This window comes from Symphalangus syndactylus, chromosome 12, assembly GCF_028878055.3.
Source record: "Symphalangus syndactylus isolate Jambi chromosome 12, NHGRI_mSymSyn1-v2.1_pri, whole genome shotgun sequence".
Lineage (NCBI taxonomy): Eukaryota > Metazoa > Chordata > Mammalia > Primates > Hylobatidae > Symphalangus > Symphalangus syndactylus.
In genome coordinates this window covers 84,172,472-84,194,979 of record NC_072441.2, presented here as the reverse complement: position 1 = coordinate 84,194,979, position 22,508 = coordinate 84,172,472, and the positions used below count along the sequence as shown (strand labels likewise).

At 43.0% G+C, this 22,508-nt stretch overlaps 1 protein-coding gene across 14 annotated transcripts in view; it reads left to right on the top strand.

Annotated features, from left to right (window-relative positions):
* Positions 1 to 22,508, top strand: part of GON4L (gon-4 like) — a 114,530-nt gene that overhangs the window by 59,754 nt on the left and 32,268 nt on the right. For all 14 annotated transcript variants that reach the window (XR_010117594.1, XM_063626700.1, XM_063626704.1 and 11 more), the window contains 3 exons: positions 8,047 to 8,148; positions 17,563 to 17,603; positions 19,132 to 19,235. Coding sequence is in view for 13 of the 14 variants with exons in the window: in XM_063626700.1 (XP_063482770.1) it covers positions 8,047 to 8,148; positions 17,563 to 17,603; positions 19,132 to 19,235 (247 nt within the window). In the remaining variant the exon portion in view is untranslated. The remainder of the gene's footprint in view (positions 1 to 8,046; positions 8,149 to 17,562; positions 17,604 to 19,131; positions 19,236 to 22,508) is intronic.

Here is a 22,508-nt window from a genome sequence, read left to right as displayed (position 1 = left end):
CTTGACCTCCTTGGCGCAAGTAATTCTCCCACCTCAGCCTCCCGAATAGCTGGGAATACAGGCTTGTGCCATCATGCCCAGCCAATTTTTGTATTTTTTGTAGAGTTGGGGTTTTGCCATGTTGCCTTGGCTGGTCTCGAACTCCTGCACTCAAGTGATCCTCCTGCCTCTGCCTCCCAAAGTGCTGAGATTAGAGGAGTGAGCCATCGCGCTCAGCCAGTATATTGTAAATGAATGAAGTTGTTGAATAAACTCAGATATGCCATCAAAGTGGCGTAAATGCTGTTGTAAGGTTTTAGAAGAGGACAGGGTAACTTTTGTTTAGGATGATCAGAGACAGCTACATGAAAGAGCTGGTAGTTGAAATGGACCTTGGAAAGATTTTTGAAAACAGTGACAGGGAGAAGAGGAGGTGTCTGAGTAGAAGTGACATGATATACTCTATATGCTGGGTTCTGTAGGATATATTCTTTCCAGAGTTTTCTCTTTTTTCACTGTAAAACTGTAAGAGTAATATATGCTTGGTATAAAGAAATCAAATATTACAGAAATAAAACAATTAAAGCCTTCCCCCCCAAGTAAAATGTACATATCTACATACATGAAATTTTTAATTTTTTTTTTGGGTTTATGTATCTCTTAGAGTTTATTTATTGGCACTTCATTTTCCTACCAGTCCTTTCCAAAGCCTTTGACACCAAGGTTCAAGTGTGGTTCCCCAGAGGGACTACTGATAATAGTTTGATATGCATCTGTGAGAGTTTTCAATGTGTAGTTACTTTTTAGTTTTCCACATTAATGTGGGGATAAGAATAATTAAATTTTAGTCCTAAATTTAAATTTAAGACTTTTCTCAAACATTTACAAAAGATAGTCCAGGCGTGGTGCCTCATGCCTGTAATCCCAGTACTATGGGAAGCCAAGGCATGAGGATTGCTTGAGGCCAGGAAGTCAAGACCAGCCTGGGAAACACAGTGAGACCTCATTTCTATTTTTTTTTTTTTCTTCAGACAGAGTCTCTCTCTGTCGCCCGGACTGGAGTGCAATGGTGTGACTTCGGCTCACTGCAACCTCTGCCTACTGGGTTCAAGCAATTCTCCTGTCTCAGCCTCCCCAGTAGTTGGGATTACATGCGCCTGCCACCTCGCCTGGCTAATTTTTGTATTTTTAGTAGAGACAGGGTTTCACCATATTGGTCAGACTGGTCTCGAAATCCTGACCTCAGGTGATCCACCCGCCTTGGCCTCCCAAAGTGCTGGGATTACAGGCGTGAGCCACCGCGCCCGGCATTTCTATTTTTAAAATAAAATAAAATTTTAAAAAAGAGAGAGAAAATAACAAGAAGCAAATTGTTTTAAATCTTAGCATATTTCTTTTTTTTACCCACCCTCTGTAGTAGAGGGGCTAACAAGCCACAAAATGAAAAAAATTGTGTAAGGAGAAAAAGATGGAGTTTGAAGCTGAGTCATTAACATGCAAAGTATAGAATCAGTTCCTTAATAATTAGCAACTGATATATTATCCCATTAGTCATTCTGATAGGAGTCTAAGCTTCTGAGTTTTCCATTACTCACCCTTTTGACAATCTGATGAAAACTATGCAGCCTTCCCCCAGAAAGAAATGTACATATCCAAATACATGAAAATTTTATATGATTTTTGGGAGATACGTATCTTTTAAAGTTTATTGACACTTCCTGTTTCTACCAGGTTCAGAAATCTCCACAAAAAGGAATGGACAGGACAGATAGTTCTTTTTTTTTTTTTTGAGCAGCAGCAAGATTTATTGTGAAGAGTTAAAGAACAAAGCTTCTACAGCGTGGAAGGGGACCCGAGTGGGTTGCCCAAGGACAGATAGTTCTAACCACTTTGTAGACAGTGAAATCTCAGAGAAATTCATTGTCTTGCTCAAAGTTACAGAATCAATTTGTTATACTCCTAGGAGTAGAACCCAGTTTAATATTCTAGGAACATGTCTCAATCAGAGACGTTTCACGGTAAGTTAAACCTTTTATTTTTTATTTTTTATTTTTTGAGAAGGAGTCTCGCTCTTTCACCCAGGCTGGAGTGCAGTGGCGCGATCTTGGCTCACTGCAGGCTCCATCCCCCGGGGTTCACGCCATTCTCCTGCCTCAGCCTCCCGCGTAGCTGGGACTACAGGCGCCCACCACCTCGCCGGGCTAATTTTTTTGTATTTTTTAGTAGAGACGGGGTTTCACTGTGTTAGCCAGGATGGTCTCGATCTCCTGACCTCGTGATCCGCCCGCCTCAGCCTCCCAAAGTGCTGGGATTACAGGCGTGAGCCACCGCGCCCGGCCAACCTTTTATTTTTTTTTTTTGAGACGGAGTCTGGCTCTGTTGCCCAAGCTGGAGTGCAGTGGCACAATCCCTGCTCACTGCAACCTCTGCCCGGGTTCAAGTGACTCTTCTGCCTCAGCCTCCAGAGTAGCTGGGACTACAGGTATGTGCTACCATGCCCAGCTAATTTTTGTGTTTTTAGTAGAGATGGGGTTTCACCACGTTGGCCAGGCTTGTCTCGAACTCCTGACCTTGTGTTCCACTCGCCTCAGCCTCCCAAAGTGCTGGGATTACAGGCTTGAGCCACCGCACCCGGCCTAAACCATTTTTTTTTTTGAGACAGAGTTTCACTCTTGTCCCCCAGGCTGGAGTGCAATGGTGCGATCTCGGCTCATCGCAACCTCTGCCTCTCAGGTTCAAGCGATTCTCATGTCTCAGCCTCCCAAGTAGCTGGGATTACAGGCATGGTGGCGTATTTTTATGCCTGGCTAATTTTGTATTTTTAGTAGAGTCAGGGTTTCACCATGTTGGTCAGGCTGGTCTCGAACTCCTCATCTCAAGTGGTCCACCCACCTTGGCTTCCCAAAGTGCTGGGATTACAGGTGTGAGCCACCATGCCGGGCCACCATGCCCGGCCTAAACAATTTTTTTAAAAGATATGACTTTTCATAATGAGCTGTGTTTTTTGTTTTGTTTTGTTTTGTTTTGAGACGGAGTTTTGCCCTTGTTGCCCAGGCTGGAGTGCAATGGCATGATCTCGGCTCACCGCAACCTCTGCCTCCCGGGTTCAAGCGATTTTCCTGCCTCATTCTCCTAAGTAGCTGGATTACAGGCATGTGCCACCACACCTGGCTAATTTTGTATTTTTAGTAGAGATGGGGTTTCTCCATGTTGGTCAGGCTGGTCTTGAACTCCCAACCTCAGGTGATCTGCCCACCTCGGCTTCCCAAAGTTCTGGGACTACAGGCGTGAGCCGCTGCTCCTGGCCTTCATAATAAGCTGTGCTTTTTATCTTTGACCCAGGCTAATACAAAATAATTACAGTAAGAAAGTCAGGTTCTCCTAGCTTTATCGGTAGCAGCAGCTTTGGTGCTCATTTTCATCACTTTGGTTCAAAGGCCTGAGATGGTAGCTATTGGGAAGGAAAGGCCAGGCAGAACTGACTTTCAGGATTTCGTTTCTCATAATTTGGTTCCGAGAACTTGAATCAGAATTGAGGAGTGTATGGATATATAGGGTGATGTTTATTAAAGATAGAGATTTCAGGGCTTCACCTCTTACCTACTGAATTGGAATCTAATGAGTATGATCTGGGGATCTAATTCTGATATATCTAAAGGATTGGAAACTACTGGTCTGGGAAAGGTAAGAGTGCATGATTAAAGGTTGATTGGGGAATTGGACTAATGGTTGGGGGGGTGTGAAAATCCTCTTTTCTTAAAATAAAACTTCAGGTTTTTTTTGTTTTGTTTTGTTTTGTTTGAGACAGAGTCTCACTCTTGTCACCCAGGCTGGAGTACAATGGTGCGATCTTGGCTCACTGCCACCTCCACCTCTCAGGTTCAAGCAGTTCTCCTGCCTCTGCCTCCCTAGTAGCTGGGATTACAGGCACATGCCACCATACCCGGCTAATTTTGTATTTTTAGTAGAGACGGGGTTTCACCATATTGGTCAGGCTGGTCTTGAACTCCTAACCTCAGGTGATCCGCCCGCCTTGGCCTCCTAAAGTGCTGGGATTACAGGCGTGAGCCACCACGCCCAGCAACTTCAGTATTTTTGTATGTGCCTATTTGGACAGATTTTTAAAAGAGCACACAAAGCCAATGATTAGGATGGGTGTGGCCTCCAGATCTACCAGTTGAGTTAAAAGACAATACTGGAGGAGTATATCAGCTGGGTAAATACTGACATTGTTAATAAGTCAAAAAAGTGATTAAGCTCAGAGGACATATTCCACAATCAGGGTACTAAAAGCTAAGCAGAACTCAGAAGTATCCCCCCTAAATGATTTTTCAGCATCTTCGTTAAATGAGTGCTCTGAGAATAATATTGGCTGACCCATTTGTGTGGTGTGGGCAAAAGCTATCTATTGCAGTTCTTGCATCCAGACAGATGGAGTCCAAACCTGTGCACACTACTCATTATTATGGGCTCTTCCATTATTCAGCAATGTTTGTTAAGAACTTGCTGGCCAGGCGCAGTGTTTCACACCTGTAATCCCAGCGCTTTGGGAGGCTGAGGCAGGCAGATCATGAGGTCAGGAGATCGAGATCATCCTGGCTAACATGGTGAAACCCTGTCTCTACTAAAAATACAAAAAAAAAAAAATTAGCCGGGTGTGGTGGCGGGTGCCTGTAGTCCCAGCTACTTGGGAGGCTGAGGCAGGAGAATGGTGTGAACTCGGGAGGCGGATCTTGCAGCGAGCCGAGATCGCCCCTCTGTACTCCAGCCTGGGCGACAGAGTGAGACTCTGTCTCAAAAAAAAAAAAAAAAAAAAGAACTTGCTGTGAAGAGACTTATATAGAAAGTACTGTAGAGATTATGAATTATGAAGGCAGTATTCTATTCCTAAAGAAATAAAGAATTTATATTGATAAGTTAAACCCACAAATAGATGAAAAAGATTTGATAATTAAATAGTTATATGTAAACAATGCAAATTAATATAAGCTGAGTAGAAATGTTGAGTAAAGAATTATCAAGTTAGTTTAGGATTTAATCAGCACATTTTTCAGTGATTGTGAATTTTAAATGTGTGTCTGTATAAGTATATATATATATTTATATATTTATATTTATATAAAATATATATATTTGTTTTTGAGACAGGGTCTCACTCTGTCACCCTCACTGGAGTGCAGTGGCATGATCATGGCTCACTGCAGCCTCAAACTCCTGGGCTTAAGCAGTCCTTCCAGCTCAGCCTTCTGAGTAGCTGGTACTACAGGCACACGCCACGACACTTGGCTAATTTTTAAAAAGTCATTTGTAGAGATTGGTTCCCACTGTGTTGCCCAGGACATATATATATATGTTTTGTTTTTTTTTTTTCTTTTTAGACAGAGTCTCACTCTCACCCAGGCTGGAGTGCAGTGGCACGATCCCAGCTCACTGCAACCTCTGTCTCCCAGGTTCAAGTGATTCTCCTGCCTCAGCCTCCCAAGTAGCTGGAATTACAGGCACGCACCACTACTCTTGGCTAATTTTTGTATTTTTGGTAGAGACGGGGGGGTGGGTCTCACCATGTTGGCCAGGCTGGTCTCGAACCCCTGACCTCAAGTGATCTTCCCGCCTCGGCCTCCCAAAGTTCTGGGATTACAGGCGTGAGCCACCATGCTTGGCCCCAGGCTGTATATGTCTGTTTATAACGAAAGATGCTTATTTATGGCCAGGCACGGTATCCAGTCTGGGCAACAAGAGCAAAACTCCCTGTCGAAAAAAAAAAAAGATGCTCATTTATTATGAAAAGTTAAAACATTATGGAAGGGGGGCCAGGCTCTATGGCTCACGCCTATAATCCCAGCACTTTTTGGGGGCCGAGGCAGGTGGATCACCTGAGGTCAGGAGTTTGAGACCAGCCTGACCAACATGGTGAAACCCCGTCTCTACTAAAAATATAAAAATTAGCTGGGCACGGTGGCGCACATCTGTAGTCCCAGCTACTCAGGATGCTGAGGCAGGAGAATTGCTTGAACCCAGCAGGTGGAGGTTGCAGTGAGCCAAGATCGAGCCACTGCACTCCAGCCTGGGCGACAGAGTGAGATTCCATCTTAAAAAAAGAAAAAAAAAAAACATTATGGGAGGGTATACAGAGAAATCTTGGTTAATAGTTTTATGTGTTTCTTTCTAGATACTCTGTGGGTATTCGGTCAAGCATGTATTTATCTCAAACAAGAATTTTTTTCCACAAAAAGAATCATACTATACATATTGGTCTGCATCTGCAACTTGCTTCTTTCACTTAGCAGTATAACTTATATATTTTTCCATTATAATACATAGAGATCACCTCTTCTATTTAATGGATACATGATAGTAAGAAATTTAGGTATTCTCTTTTTGGTCTTTTTTCTTTTTTTAAATCAGTTCCTCAGTCACACTAGCTGCATTTCTCAAGTCACATGTGGCTAATGGCTACTGTATGATACAATACAATACATGTATAGATCATTTCCATCATCACAGAAAGTTCTGTTAGACAACACTGATCTAAAATTATCTGGGGAAAAATATTACCTTAATATATAACAATTCCATAATTTAATGACTCCTTCATAATTTTTACTTAGTAATTGAAAAGACAGTTTAGCATTAACATTAAAGAAAATTAGGCTGGGCCCTGTGGTTCACGCCTGTAATCCTAGCACTTTCGGAGGCCAATGCAGGCGGATCACCTGAGGTCAGGAGTTCGAGACCAGCCTGGCCAACGTGGTGAAACCTTGTCTGTACTAAAAATAGAAAAATTAGCCGGGTGTGGTGGTGGGCATCTGTAATCCCAGTTACTTGGTAGGCTGAGGCAGGAGAATTGCTTGAACCTGGGAGGCAGAGTTTGCAGCAAGCCAAGATCATGCCACTGCACTCCAACCTGGGTGACAGAGTGAGACTCCATGTCAAAAAAAAAAAAGAAAAAAAAATTAAAAGGGAGAAAAACACCCATATTTCTATTATTCTAACCTAACAAATGTTTATTATTTTTGTATATTTTTAGTTATGATTCTTATTGTAAGGATATAATTTTTCATGCTTATGATTATTATGTATGTATTGTACTTTTGTCATATATGTGTTGAACATTTGTAGAATGGTTACATATTCACATTTTATATGTGTACATTTTGAGTATCCCCTTCATCCAAAATGCTCAGGACCAGATATTTTGGATTTCAGATTTTTTTCAGATATTAGAATATATGTATTATTATACTTAACAGATAGGCATACCAAATTTGAAAATTTGAAATCTGGGCAGGGTGCAATGGCTCACACTGTAATCTCAGCACTTTGGGAGGCTGAGGCATTCAGATCGCTTGAGCCCAGGAGTTCAAGACCAGTCTGGGCAACATAGCAAAACCCTGTCTCCACTAAAAATACAAAAATTAGTTGGGCATGGTGGCATGTGCCTAATCCCAGCTACTTGGGAGGCTGAGGTATGACAATTGCCTGATCCTGGGCAGTCAAGGCTGCAGTGAGCCATGATCATGCCACTGCACTCCAGCCTGGGTGACAGAGTGAGACCCTGTCTCAAAAAAAAGGAAAAAGAAAATTTGAAATCTGAAATGCTCCAATGGCTATTTCCCTTGAGAGTCATGTTTGTACTCACAGAGTTTCAGATTTTGGAGTTTTGGATTTGGAATGCTCAACCTATACTATCTTATACTAAGAAATTATAATTATATAGTCATTCTCTAATTGTTGGGAATTTGGGCCATTCCTTTTTTCACTGTCAGCTTCATTGTACAAGTAGCTTTTACAGAAAGTATTATTTTCATGGAATATACTACACAAAATTAGCTGGGTGTGGTGGCATATGCCTGTGGTTCCAGCTACTCAGGAGGCTGAGGTGGGAGGATCACTTGAGCCCGGGAGGCAGAGGTTGCAGTGAGCTGAGGTTGTACCACTGCACTCCAGCCTGGGCGACAGAGTGAGACCCTGTCTCAAAAAAATAAAGAATAAATGTGCTTTATTGGAACAGATTCTTAGAAGTTTGAGAACAGAGTTAATGAGCATCTAAAACACTTTTTTTCCTAGATGAAGCAGATGATGATGATGATCCAGAATATAATTTCCTGGAAGACCTTGATGAACCAGACACAGAGGATTTCCGGACTGACCGGGCAGTGAGAATCACCAGTGAGTCTGTGTTTATTATAAGTCCTGCTCTTGACTCTTTGCAGCTGCCTTTGTTTACTTTGTAGATTTTTGGGGGTGAAGTTTGCAGCTCATCCATGTTAAGACATTTAGGTTTTCTTTACCCATCTGATTCTTTAAATTTAGGTATATATTCAGAAAGCCCATCAGTTGTTCATTTGTATATCCCACAGTCATGTATTCAGTCCTTACTGTTTGGCAGGGATTGTGCAAGATGAATAAGACATGGCATCTGTGCTGTAGGAGTTCAGCCTAGTAGGGTGATAGAAACAGAAAAAGTTACAATACAAAGTAATAAATGCTGTAACAGATTTTACATAAGGTATAATAATGACCTAAAAGAGAGTGTCATCTCCTAGTGTATGATACGGACTAGGATAGGAGAACTTAGGAAAGAATTTGCAGAATAAAATGGCTTTTTGTCTTAGTTTTGAAGGAGGAATAAGACATTTGGTGAACAAGGACAGAGAGGAATATTGCAAATAGAAGAGCATCTGCAAACCACAGAATTGTAAAACATCAAAAAAGTATGTTTGGAAAATAGTTAAGTACTTTGGTGGTGGTGTATGAGTGAAAAGATAGAAAGTGGTAGATAAGATTAGGTAGTGTTTACATCATGGAGGATCTTTAAGCTCTCAAAATGAGGTTTAAGGGCGGGCACGGTGGCTCACGCCTGTGATCCCAGCATTTTGGGAGGTGGAGGCAGACAGATCACCTGAGGTCAGGAGTTCAAGACCAGCCTGGCCAAGAAGGTGAAACCCTGTCTCTACTAAAAATACAAAAATTAGCCAGGCGTGGTAGTAGGCACCTGTAATCCCAGCTACTCCGGAGGCTGAGGCAGAAAAATTGCTTGAACTCAGGCGGGAGAGGTTGCAGTGAGCCAAGATGACACCAATGCACTCCAGCCTGTGCGACAGATCAAGACTCCGCCTGAAAAAAAAAAAGCAAAAACAAGGTTTAAGCAGTAAATCAGTAGGAACTGATTTGGATTTTAGAAAGATCACTTTGATTTAATACCAGTTGAATGTATTAATTTTTTAGGTAAAGTGAACAAGACTGGAGGTATGGAAAACAATTATGATAACTTGGCTTGAGTTATTTACACCTGTAATCCCAGCACTTTGGGAGGCTAGGGCTGGAAGATTGCTTGAGCTCAGGGGTTCGAGACCGGCATAGGCAACATAGAGGAACTTTGTCTCTACTAAAAATTTAAGAAATTAGCCAAATGTGTTGGCACGTACCTGTAGTCCTAGCTACTCAGAAGGCTGAGGCAGGAGGATTGCTTCAGCCCAGGAGATCAAGGATTCAGCAAACTATGATGGTGCCACTGCACTCCAGCCTTGGTGGCAGAGGGAGACCCTGATTCAAAAAAAAATATCATTGGCTAGTGTGTCAAGCATAGAAAACATACATTTCATCCTGAAGAAATTCTACCTATGGGGAGAAGGAAAAATAAAAAATATATTTCATATGCCATTGATTTTTATTGCATGTATGCATGACCCTGTACTGGAATAATATACACGACATGGAGAAGGTAAGATGCTGGCTCTTGACCAGGTTATGCAGAGAGCTTTATAAACATCCAAGATATACCTAATTAATGCAGTTCTTTGTGTAAAGAGAATTATGTAAATATAATCCTTTAGAACTTACATTTTATTTTATTGCTTTATTGTGCCTTTCACTTTGCTTTTAAGATTAGAATACCATTTCCTTTGTGAAGATCTTCCATTTATTTTGATGTATTATGACAAGGATAGTGGAAGCATTGAAAGGAAAGCACCAGGAATTAGAGAAAATGTAGAATGAGGATTTAGGCTTTGAGAAAACTCAAAGGAGAATCTAGGAAGGTACAAGAAAAACCTAGAAAATCTAGTGTCGTAGAAATCAAAGGAAGAGTCTTTTGGCTGGGGCACAGTGGCTCATGGCTATAATCCCAGCACTTGGGAGGCTGAGGCGGAAGGATTGCATGAGCCCAGGAGTTCAAGACCAGCCTGGGCAAGATAGTGAGACATTGTATCTACAAAAACATTTTAAAAATAAAATAAAAATTAGTCAGTCGTCGTGGTGCATGCCCGTAGTCCCAGCTACTTGGGAAGCTGAGGTGGGAGGATCACTTGAGCCCAGGAGGTGGAGGCTGTAGTGAGCAGAGATCACGACACTGTACTCCAGCCTGGGTCAGAGCAAGACCCCGTTTCAAAAAAAGAGTCTTTCAAGAAGGACAGAATGGTCAACAGTGTTATATGCAAGTAAAGAAACATCTGCTTAAAGCACAAAAGCAGATCTTAAGTTCAGCTATCATCCTGGAATATATTTGCCTTCCCTTTTTGATTGTTACTTTCTTCAGTTTACATATAATTTCTCAGGGAGATCCTCCTTCATTAGGATTGATGTTCTTGCTTTGCATTCCCACACCACTCTTTTTGTCCTTTTATATACTGATCACCTCATAATTGCTTATTTAATGTCTGTCTTCTCCCCTAGATTGTGAGCTTCTCAAGAGCTTTGTGTTGTTTATTGCTGTAAAGCTGGTGGCAATATTTGCCAATCAAATAGAGATGGGTAAATGAAGGGCGGTCTTTCTAGTCATACAGTTCTGTGATGATAGTGAAAGCTGGAGTAGAATTTTTAATTTTTTTTTCTGCCTCTTGTGTCTCATTGTCATATTTGATTATAATCTCTTTAAAAGGACTTATCCTTATATGGATAACTAAAATAAAAAAAATTAAAAAGCATAGAATCACAGAGTTTGAAAAGCTCCATGTGGTCATGTTTTCTGCCCACTTGAGAATTTGTTTACACCTCCTCTGAGGTGGCCTTTTTAGTCACTGTTTATATACCTTCAGTGACAGGGAGCTCAGCAATTCTGCAGATAGAGTATTGTAAACTTGAACACCTCGATTAATACTTTCCTTATTGAACCCAAATCTGAATGCAAATTCAGATACTTCCCTTATTGAACCCAAATTTGAATGCAAAGCAAGAAGATCAATCCTTTTATATTCCTCCTATTTGTCTTTATTTTATGTTGTGTTATGTTATGTTATGTTATTTTTTTTTTTATTTTATTTTTTGAGATGGAGTTTCGCTGTTGTCGCCCAGGATGGAGTGCAATGGTGCGATCTAAGCTCACTGCAAACTCCACCTCCTGGGTTCAAGCAATTCTCCTGCCTCAGCCTCTGGAATAGCTGGGATTACAGATGCCTGCCACCACGCCCAGCTAATTTTTGTATTTTTAGTAGAGACGGGGTTTCACCAGGTTGGCCAGGCTGGTCTTGAACTCCTGACCTCAGGTGATCCACTCGCCTTGGCTTCCCAAAGTGCTGCGATTACAGTCATGAGCCGCACTGCGCCCAGCCTCCTATTTGTCTTTTGTTTTAAAAAAAAAAAAAAAAGCAATTTATCCCCAAGTGTACATATTAAAAGATGTTTCTTAAGCTTTTTTTTTTTTTTTCCTGTGCAAAACATAGGAAAGTTTCAAGTTTCTTCTGCCACATTTCTTCTTCTCCAAAGCCTTGGTGTCCAGACCTCTCACCACACACATTACTCTTCTCTGGATTCTAGCATTTATTTTCTTTAAACTTTTCCCCTGTTACATCTTATTATGAAATTTAAAAATATATATAGAAAAGTTGAAAAATTATACAGCTAACATTCATATACTCACCACCTACTTTTTTGTGAGACGAAGTCTCACTCTTGTTCCCCAGGCTAGAGTGCAATGGTGTGATCTCGGCTCACTGCAGCCTCTGCCTCCCAGGTTCAAGCAGTTCTCCTGCCTCAGCCTCCTGAGTAGCTGGGATTACAGGCGCCTGCCACCATGCCCGGCTACTTTTGTATTTTTAGTAGAGAAGGGGTTTCACTGTGTTGGCCAGGCTCGTCTCAAACTCCTGACCTCAGGTGATCTGTCCGCCTCAGCCTCCCAAAGTGCTGGGATTACAAGCGTGAGCCACCGAGCCCAGCCTCACCACCTACTTTCTATAGTTTTTTTTTTTTTTTTTTTTGAGATAGAGTCTCACTCTGTCTCCAGGCTGAAGTGCCGTGGCGCCATCTCGGCTCACTGCAACCTCTGACTCCCTGGTTCAAGTGAATCTCCTGTCTCAGCCTCCCGAGTAGCTGGGATTTTAGTCACGTGCCACCATACCCAGCTAATTTTTGTATTTTTAGTAGAGACAGGGTTTCACCATGTTGGCCAGGATGGTCTCGATCTCCTGACCTTGTGATCCACCCACCTTGGCCTCCCAAAGTGCTGGGATTACAAGCGTGAGCCACCGTGCCCGGCTGCACCCAGAAAATTTTTAAGTTTTTTGTAGAGATGGGGTCTCAATATGTTGCCCTGTAGTCCCAGCTACTTAGGAGGCTGAGGTGGGAGAATCGCTTGAACCTGGGAGGTGGAGGTTGCAGTGAGCCGAGATCGTGCCACTGCACTCTAGCCAGGGCAACAGAGTGAGACGCTGTTTCAAAAAAAAAATTATCTGGGTGCAGTGGTGTGTGCTTGTAGTCCCAGCTACTCTGGAGACAGAGTCAGGAGGATCCCTTGAGCCCAGAAGTTCAAGGTTGCAGTGAGCTGTGATCATACCACTGCCACTGCACTCCAGCCTGGGTGACAGAGTGAGAGCTTGTCTCAAATAAATAAATAAAAAATAATAAGGTATAACAAGCATTTACATTGTATTAGGTGATAAGTAATCTAGAGATAAGGTATACAGGAGGATGTGTGTAGATTATATGCAAATACTACACCATTTTTGTATAAGGGACTTGAGCATCCTCAGATTTTGGTATCCATGGGCTCCTGGAACCAATCTCCACAGATACTGAGGGATGACTTTATTTGCCTTATCATGCAGCTGTCCATCTCCCTGTCTGTCTGTGGATGCATCTTAGTTTTCAAATGCATTTCAGAGTAAATTATACTTCACTTTTTTTTTTTTTTTTTTTTTAATTCAGACAAGGTCTATGTTGCATGGGTTGGTCTTGAACTCTTGCGGTCAAGCGATCTTCCCACCTCAGCCTTCTGACCAGCTGAGATTACAAGCATGCACAATGGCACCTGGCTATACGTCACTTTTTTTTTTTGTATTTTTAGTAGAGATGGGGTTTCACCATCTTGGCCAGGCTGGTCTCGAATTCCTGACCTCGTGATCCTCCCACCTCTGCCTCCCAAAGTGGTGGGATTACAGGCATGAGCCTATACTTCACTTTTAACCACTTCAGCACCCATATAATGAACTAGAGCTCAATATTTGTTTATGATTTCTTTTTATAGGTAATTTTACACACAGTGTATATCACGCACATCTCAAGTGTACCATTTAATGAATTTTTTTTTTTTTTTTTTTTATGAGACGGAGTCTCGCTCTGTCACCCAGGCTGGAGTGCAGTGGTACGATCTCGGCTCACTGCAAGCTCCGCCTACCGGGTTCACGCCATTCTCTTGCCTCAGCCTCCCGAGTAGCTGGGACTACAGGCGCCTGCCATCACGCCTTGCTAATTTTTTGTATTTTTAGTAGAGACGGGATTTCACCGTGTTAGCCAGGATGGTCTCGATCTCCTGACCTTGCGATCCACCTGCCTTGGCCTCCCAAAGTGCTGGGATTACAGGTGTGAGCCACCGCACCCGGCTTTTTTTTCTTAATCACAGGTTAAGTTTGCCAGATTTAGAACCTCACATAAATGGAATTATAAATGGAATCATACAGGATGTGCTTTGTGTGTAAGGCTTCTTTCACTCAGCATAATATTCTTAATATTCTTAAGATATTATGCTTCTTTCACTCAGCAAATTTTTAAGATTCATTTGTGTTGCATGTGTCATTAGTTTGTTCTCTTTTATTGTTGAGTAGAATTTCATTGTGTATATATACTACAGATTATCTATTTTTGTGTTGATCACCTGGGCTATTTTTAATGTTGGGTAATGAATAAAGCTGCTCTGAACTTTTTTGTGCAAGTCTTTGTGGAAATGCTTCCTTTCTCTCTCTCTTTCATTTGTCCCCACTTATGAGTTAGAAAAGCCATATTTCATTAATCTTGGGTCAGCTATATAGGAGACAAATCACTGGGTCACGGGGTAGGTTTAGTTTTATAAGAAATCGCCAGACCATTTTCCAAAGTGGCTTTCCATTTCACATTCTCATCAGAGTTCTGGTTGCTCTACATCCTCAGCAATATTTGGATTTTAATTTTTTTTTGTTGGCTGGGCATGGTGGCGCACACCTGTAATCCCAGCACTTTGGGATACTGAGGCAGGCAGATCATTTGAGGTCAGGAGTTCAAGACCAGCCTGGGCAACATGGTGAAACACTGTCGCTACTAAAACTACAAAAAATTAGCCAGGCGTGGTGGCGCATGCCTGTAATCCCAGCTACTTATGAGGCTGAGGCATGAGAATTGCTTGAAGCCAGAAGGTGGAGGTTGCAGTGAGCTGAGATTGTGCCACCGCACTCCAGCCTAGGCAACAGAGTGAGACTCAGTTTCAAAAAATAAAAATAGAAAATAATTAAATTACTTAATTGATTTTGTTTTGTGTTTGTGACAGAGTCTCACTCTGTCTCCCAGGCTGGAGTGCAGTGGTACTATCTCCGGTCAGCGTAGCCTCCGCCTCCCGGGTTTAAGAGATTCTTGTGCCTCAGCCTCCCAAGTAGCTGGGATTACAGGCATGTGCTACCATGCCCGGCTAATTTATTTATTTATTTATTTATTTATTTATTTATTTATTTATGAGATGGAGTCTCTCCCTGTTGCCCAGGCTGGAGTGCATTGGTGCTATATTGGCTCAGTGCAACCTCCACCTCCTGGGTTCAAGTGAGTCTCCTGCTTCAGCCTCCCGAGTAGCTGGGATTCCAGGTGCATGCCACCATGCCTGGCTAATTTTTGTATTTTTAGTAGAGACAGGGTTTCACCATGTTGGTCAGACTGGTCTCAAACTCCTGACCTCAGGTGATCTGCCCGCCTCAGCCTCCTAAAGTGCAAGAATTACAAGTGTAAGCCACTGCCCCTGGGCTGGATCTTAATTTTTTTAATGTCCTCCTAAGAAGGGGCTTTATAGAATTGTTCACCGTCTTCCAGACATAGTGTTAGACTCTGCTCTGGTTCAGTGATATGTTTGCGTTGTTGGTTATGAGCCCCATTTTGGAGCAACTGTGTCTTATTGAACTTGATATCAACCAAAACTTTTTTTTTTTCCCTCAGATTCTTGTAACAACCAAAACTTTCAGGTCTTTTTCACATTATTTTTAAGCCACGTCACCTTTTCATGCAGTTAATATACTGATCTTTAAAACTCTTGCTGGGCGCGGTAGCTCACGCCTGTAATCCCAGCACTTGGGGAGGCTGAGGCGGGCGGATCACGAGGTCAGGAGATGGAGACCACGGTGAAACCCTGTCCCTACTAAAAAATATAAAAAATTAGCCAGGCACGGTGGCAGGCGCCTGTAGTCCCAGCTACTCAGGAGGCTGAGGCAGGAGAATGGCATGAACCTGGGAGGTGGAGCTTGCAGTGAGCCGAGATCGCGCCACTGCACTCCAGCCTGAGCAACAGAGCAAAACTCCATCTCAAAAAAAAAAAAAAAAAAAAAAAAACTCTTAACTGTAGGACTGGGCACCGTGGCTCACACCTGTAATCCCAACACTTAGGGAGGCCAAGGTGGGAGGATCGCTGGAGCCCAGGAGTTTGAGACCAGCCTGGGCAACATAGCAACATGCTGTCTCTATTAAAAAAAAAAAAAATTCTTAAACGTAGAACTTTAAATTTATCCCTATATGTTGCATCCAGTTGATTTGAGAAAATATAATTTTGAATTTTCCGTCTGTTGGATTGGCAGTCCCTTTCAGCTTTACATCATCTACAGATTTGTTAAGTATGTTCTCTGGGTCTTCTAAGTCACTGATGGAGTTCTTGAATAGTTCAGATCCAAAGACAGCATCCTATAAAACCCTGTTGGAAACTTGTCTTTCTCTCTCTCTTTTTCTTTTTAGACAGTATCTTGTTCTGTACCAGGCTGGAATGCAGTGGCATGATCTCAGCACACTGCAGCCTCTGCCTCCTGGACTCAAGATATTTCTCTCACCTCAGCCTCTTGAGTAGCTGGGACTGCAGGTGTGCGTCACCAAGCCCAGCTAAATTTTTTTGTAGAGATATGGTTTCAACATTTTGCCCAGGCTAGGAGACTCATCTCTGGATTCCATTCAGTACTGTGTGGATTTGGATAGGTCATCTAGTTGTAAAATCATCTAGCTCACATTTTCTCCTGTCTTCTTCCTTTTAGAATTTAAGCTTCGTGAGACTAGAACTCTCTCTCTCTGTTTCTCTCTCATTCTCTCATATATCCCAAGCATCTAAAACATGGATTGAAGCATAGTGCTCAATAAATGTGTTTGTTTTTTTTTTTTTTTTTTTGAGACAGAGTCTCGCTCTGTTGCCCAGGCTGGAGTGCAGTGGCGCATTCTCCTGCCTCAGCCTCCTGAGTAGCTGGGACTACAGGCTCCCATCACCACGGCCGGCTAATTTTTTGTATTTTTAGTAGAGATGGGGTTTCACTGTGTTAGCCAGGATGATCTCAATCTCCTGACCTCATGATCTGCCCGCCTCGGCCTCCCAAAGTGCTGGGATTACAGGCGTGAGCCACCATGCCGGCCTAAATGATTAGTTTTTTTTGTTTGTTTGTTTTTTTGAGAGGGAGTCTTACTCTGACCCCCAGGCTGGAATGCAGTGGGGTGATCTTGGCTCACTCCAGGCTCAGCCTAATGGGTTCACACCATTCTCCTGCCTCAGCTTCCCGAGTAGTTGGGACTACAGGCACCCACCACCACGGCCGGCTAATTTTTTGTATTTTTAGTAGAGACAGGTTTCACCGTGTTAGCCAAGATGGTCTCCATCTCCTGACCTCGTGATCCGTCTGCCTTGGCCTCCTAAAGTGCTGAGATGACAGGTGTGAGCCACCACGCCTGGCCTCAAATGTTTTTGAATAAGTGAATGAAGGATAGCCAGTCATGGTGGCTCACACCTGTAATCCCACCATTTTGGGAGGCCGAGTTGGGCTGATTGCTTCAGCTCAGGAGTTCGAGACCAGCCTGGTGAAACCTCATCTCTACAAAATATACAAAAATTAGCTGGGCGTGGTGGCATGCGTCTGTGGTCCCAGCTACTTGGGGAGCTGAGGTGGGAGGATCGATTGGACGAGGGAGGGGATGCGGAGGTTGCAGTGAGCCGAGATCGCGCCACTGTGCTCCAGCCTGAGTGACATAGTGAGACCCATCTCAAAAAAAAGAAGGATAGATATGAAGAATGTGTCATGCCTTGTTGAAAACATTATACATTGTCTTCATGGAATTCCTCCTTATTGTAAAATCTAATTTATACTAACAACATACTCTCTGGCTTTCTTGCAGAAAAGGAAGTAAATGAGCTGATGGAAGAGCTGTTTGAAACTGTGAGTAATGATCCTCAAGTGAGAACATGGGATTGTAAGTCGGTTCTCCAGCAAGATGCGTCATTTCATCTCTGTGATGCTCCCTCTAGGAGAGGGGGTCTGACTGAACCAATTCTCCTTTTAGTCTACCTGGGAAAGAATATAATGACAAGAGAATTTTGCTAACTACTAGACTCTTGATTATATACATGTATGTTGTTCTTATTTACATTTTCCTTGAAACTTCTTTTTTTTTTTTTTTTTTTTATGAGACGGAGTCTTGCTCTGTCACCCAGGCTGGAGTGCAGTGGCGCGATCTCCGCTCACTGCAAGCTCCGCCTCCCGGGTTCACGCCATTCTCCTGCCTCAGCCTCGCCGAGTAGCTGGGACTACAGGCGCCCGCCACCATGCCCGGCTAATTTTTTGTATTTTTAGTAGAGACGGGGTTTCACCGTGGTCTCGATCTCCTGACCTCGTGATGCGCCCGCCTCGGCCTCCCAAAGTGCTGGGATTACAAGCGTGAGCCACCGTGCCTGGCCGAAACTTCTTTTTTTTTGAGGGAGGTCTCGCTCCATCACCCAAGCTAGAGTGCAGTGGCGAAATTACAGCTCACAGCAGCCTTGACCTTCTAGGCTCAAGCAGTCCTCCGTCTAAGCCTCCTGAGTAGCTGGGACACACCAACACACCCAGCTAATTATTTTATTTGTAGAGACAGGGTCTTACCACATTGCCCAGGCTGTTCTGGAACTTCTGGGCTCAAGTAATTTTCCTGCCTTGGGCCTCCCAAAGTGCTGGAATTATAGGTGTGAGCCAGCATGCCTGGCCCCTGGAAAACTTTTGATGACTTCCCCTACTGTCATTTGGTGTGTCCTCAAAGATTGTCAATTAGTTTTAAACTACTTTGTGCACAAATAATTACCTTTTTCATAAATTTGTTTCAAAAGATTTTTCATTTTAAGAGATTGATCATTTTGAGGCTGGGTGCGGTGGCTCACGCTTGTAATCCCAGCACTTTGGGAGGCCACGGCAGGTGGATCATCTGAGGTCAGGAGTTTGAGACCAGCCTGGCCAACATGATGAAACCCTGTCTCTACTAAAAATACAAAAATTAGGCATGGTGGCGGGCACCTGTAGTCACAGTTACTGCAGAGGCTGAGGCAAGAAAATCGCTTGAACCTGGGAGGCGGAGGTAGCAGTAAGCCCAGATTGTGCCACTGCACTCCAGCCTGGGTAATAGAGCAAGACTGCAAGACTCTGTCTCAAAAAAAAAAAAAAAAAGAGAGAGAGAGAGATTGATAATTTTGAGTTATCCACGCTCTGTCCTTACTGTTACAAGTTGACTGGTTGAACGACTTCTTTCTTGGCATAATAGCCATCCCAAGTGTGGGTTTGTGGGAGTCCTGAAGTGAGAAAGTTCTGACATTGGCTCTTTTGGGTGCCAGCATTATTAAAGTCTTGTAATCTATAGTTTTCACTCTTCCTTCCCAATACTGGAGCAACATTCAGAGGCCCATTCCCCAGGAAAACCCTCCCTTTCCTTTGCCCACAGTTCCAAGATGAGATGGGATTCTCCAACATGGAAGATGATGGCCCAGAAGAGGAGGAGCGTGTGGCTGAGCCTCGTCCTAACTTTAACACCCCTCAAGCTCTACGGTAGGCCAGTTGAAGACCTTGAGATTTGGAATAGAGGAAAAGTTTATTTTTGAAAAGGTTTTCAGAAGTTGCAATTAATAATTTTTCATCCCAAACCAGCTTCTGTTACTGATGTAAGGATGCAGAGCCCTGTCAGGAGTTAGGTGTCAAGTGAAGTCTTCTTGTTATGGGGCAGGGCAGCTGTAGGCCAAGGCCAAGGGAAGGGAGAAAAATCAGTAGCTGGCATCCATATCCACTTCTCCAGGTGAGTGATGCTGGAGAGGTATGTAGGACTTTATGTGGACAGCCACACAAACTACCCCATATTGTAATATCCATTCTGTCCCTTTTGTTCTTTTTATGTGCCATTAATATCTGCTAAATGTGACTGAAAATTTGTTAGTCATCTAGGCATTAGTGGAGCAAACCCTGAAGCACCTGCAGTAAGGAGTCTGAAACATATGTGCTGACCTTTTTGCCTGAAGTTGGCACTTGTGTTACAGCATCCAGAAAGTAGAGGCTTTAATTTTTTCCTCATTTTGTGGTGGATTTGCATCTGCACTTTATTCTATTGTTATCCATTGCGAATAGCAGCATATAGTCATTAGATGGATGGCTAGATGTCAGGATGCATTTTGTGCCATAAGTGGAACAAAGCAAAGAGAACAGACCATGTAATTAGTCCTGGGTTTGAACCTAAGAACATTACTAAGTATAGAGCTTGGGATCCATCTGAAAGCTAGACCTTTAGGGATTTTCCAATTTAGTGAAAAAAGATAAGATATGCCAACCAATGTCTAAAAACTAGAAATACCAGTAATTCTCCATTACAACAAGTATCACAATACAACTACATCAAAAACCTCAAGATTGCTAAGTCAGTATTTGACCCATTATTTTAAGTTACAGCTCATAGAACAAAATTCTGTTATAGCAGAATGGAACCATTCATCCTGGAAACATATAATGGGATTTGATCTATAAATGTGTTTTGGTTCTGCTGATCGACTCTTTGTAACTTCTGAAAATTTGGGAAGTATAGGCTGGGCGTGGTGGCTCATGCCTGTAATCCCTACACTTTGGGAGGCTGAGGCGGGGGGATCATCTCAGGTCAGGAGTCCAGACCAGCCTGGCCAACATGGTGAAACCCCATCTCTACTAAAAATACAAAAATTAGCCAGGCATGGTGGCGGGTGTCTGTAATCCCAGCTACTCGGGAGGCTGAGGCAGGATAATCACTTGAACCTGGAAAGTGGAGGTTGCAGTGAGCCGAGATGACAGCCTGCTTGACAGAGAGAGACTCTGTCTCAAAAAAAATAAAATAAAATAAATAAAATTTGTAAAGTATAGAAATAATTTAAAACTCTTGTTAGAATTCAGTTACCTTCTGGTATTCAGTAGAATACAGTCATATATCATCTCATGGTGATACATTCTGTGAAATGTTATCATTAAACGATTTCATCATTGTGTAAACGTAGAAAGCACTTGGATAAACCTAGATGGTTTAGCCTACTGCATACCTAGGCTATACGGTATAACATATTGCTCCCAGGCCACAAACCTGTATAGCATGTTATTCTGCTGAATACTGTAGGCAGTTGTAACACAATGGTAAGTACATGTGTATGTAAACATAGAAAAGGTACAGTAATCTTATGGAGCCACCTCTGAATATGTGGTTCATTATTGACTGAAACATTATGTGGCACATGACTGTACTTGGGCAGCTGCTGCTTCTCTTTCAGTTGCAAATGCAAACCTGTTATAATCTTTGACTAAATAAAGCATCCTGGATTCTGTAAGTCCATAGATAGTAAAAACATCTTAAAACACAATAAAGAAGAGAGACAAAAAAAAGAACAAAACAAAAACCCTGGGAAAGCGAGTTATCTGTGCTTCCCTTGTCAGTTATCCAGGTAATACTTATTAAAACTAGGTGCAAGGCTGCGTGTGGTGACTCACACCTGCAATCCCAGCATTTTGGGAGGCCAAGGCGGGCAGATCACCTTAGGTCAGGAGTTCCAGACCAGCCTGGCCAACATGGTGAAACCCCATCTCTACTAAAAATACAAAAATTAGCTGGGCGTGGTGGCATGCGCCTGTAATCCCAGCTACTTGGGAGGCTGAAGCAGGAGAAATGCTTGAACCCGGGAGGCGGAGGTTGCACTGAGCTGAGATTGTGCCACTGTACTCCAGCCTGGGTGACAGAGTGAAACTGTCTCTCAAAAAATAATAATAGGCTGGGTGCGGTGGCTCACGCCAGTAATCCCAGCATTTTGGGAGGCCAAGGCAGGCGGATCACAAGATCAGGAGTTTGAGACCAGCCTGACCAACATGGTGAAACCCCGTCTCTACTAAAAATAAAAAAATTAGCCAGGCATGGTAGCACTCGCCTGTAATCCCAGCTACTCAGGAGGCTGAGGCAGGAGAATCGCTTGAACCCAGGAGGCAGAGTTGCAATGAGCCAAGATCATGCCACTGCACTCCATCCTGGGAGAGAGAAAGAGACTCCATCTCAAAATAATAATAATAATTATTATTATTATTATAGGTTGGGCGTGGTGGCTAGCGCCTTTATTTTTATTTTATTATTATTATTTTTTTTTAGATGGAGTCTCGCTCTGTTGCCCAGGCTGGAGTGCAGTGGCGCAATCTCGGCTCACTGCAGGCTCCGCCTCCTGGGTTCACGCCATTCTCCTGCCTCAGCCTCTCTGAGTAGCTGGGACTACAGGTGCCCGCCACCATGCCCGGCTAATTTTTTGTATTTTTAGTAGAGACGGGGTTTCACTGTGGTCTCGATCTCCTGACCTTGTGATCCGCCCGCTTTGGCCTCCCAAAGTGCTGGGATTACAAGCATGAGCCACCGTGCCCGGCCGGCTGGCGCCTTTAATCCCAGCACTTTGGGACGCCGAAGTAGGCATATCACTTGAGGTCAGGAGTTCGAGACTAGCTTGGCCAACATGGTGAAACCTTGTCTCTACTAAAAATGCAAAAAAAATTAGTCAGACGTGTTGGCAGGTGCCTGTAATCCCTGCTACTTGGGAGGCTGAGGCAGGAGAATCGCTTCAACCTGGGAGGCAGAGGTTGCAGTGAGCCGAGACCGCTCCATTGCACTCCAGCCTGGGCAACAGGAACAAAACTCCATCTCAAAAATAATAATAATAATAATAATAATAATAATAATAATAATAAATACAACTACATGCAGGCTATGTTTCCATTACCTTCTTTTTTATGCTTCTGGTCTTCTGTTCCTTCAGTGGTAGTAGTGCAGGTGATCAGGTTTTCAGT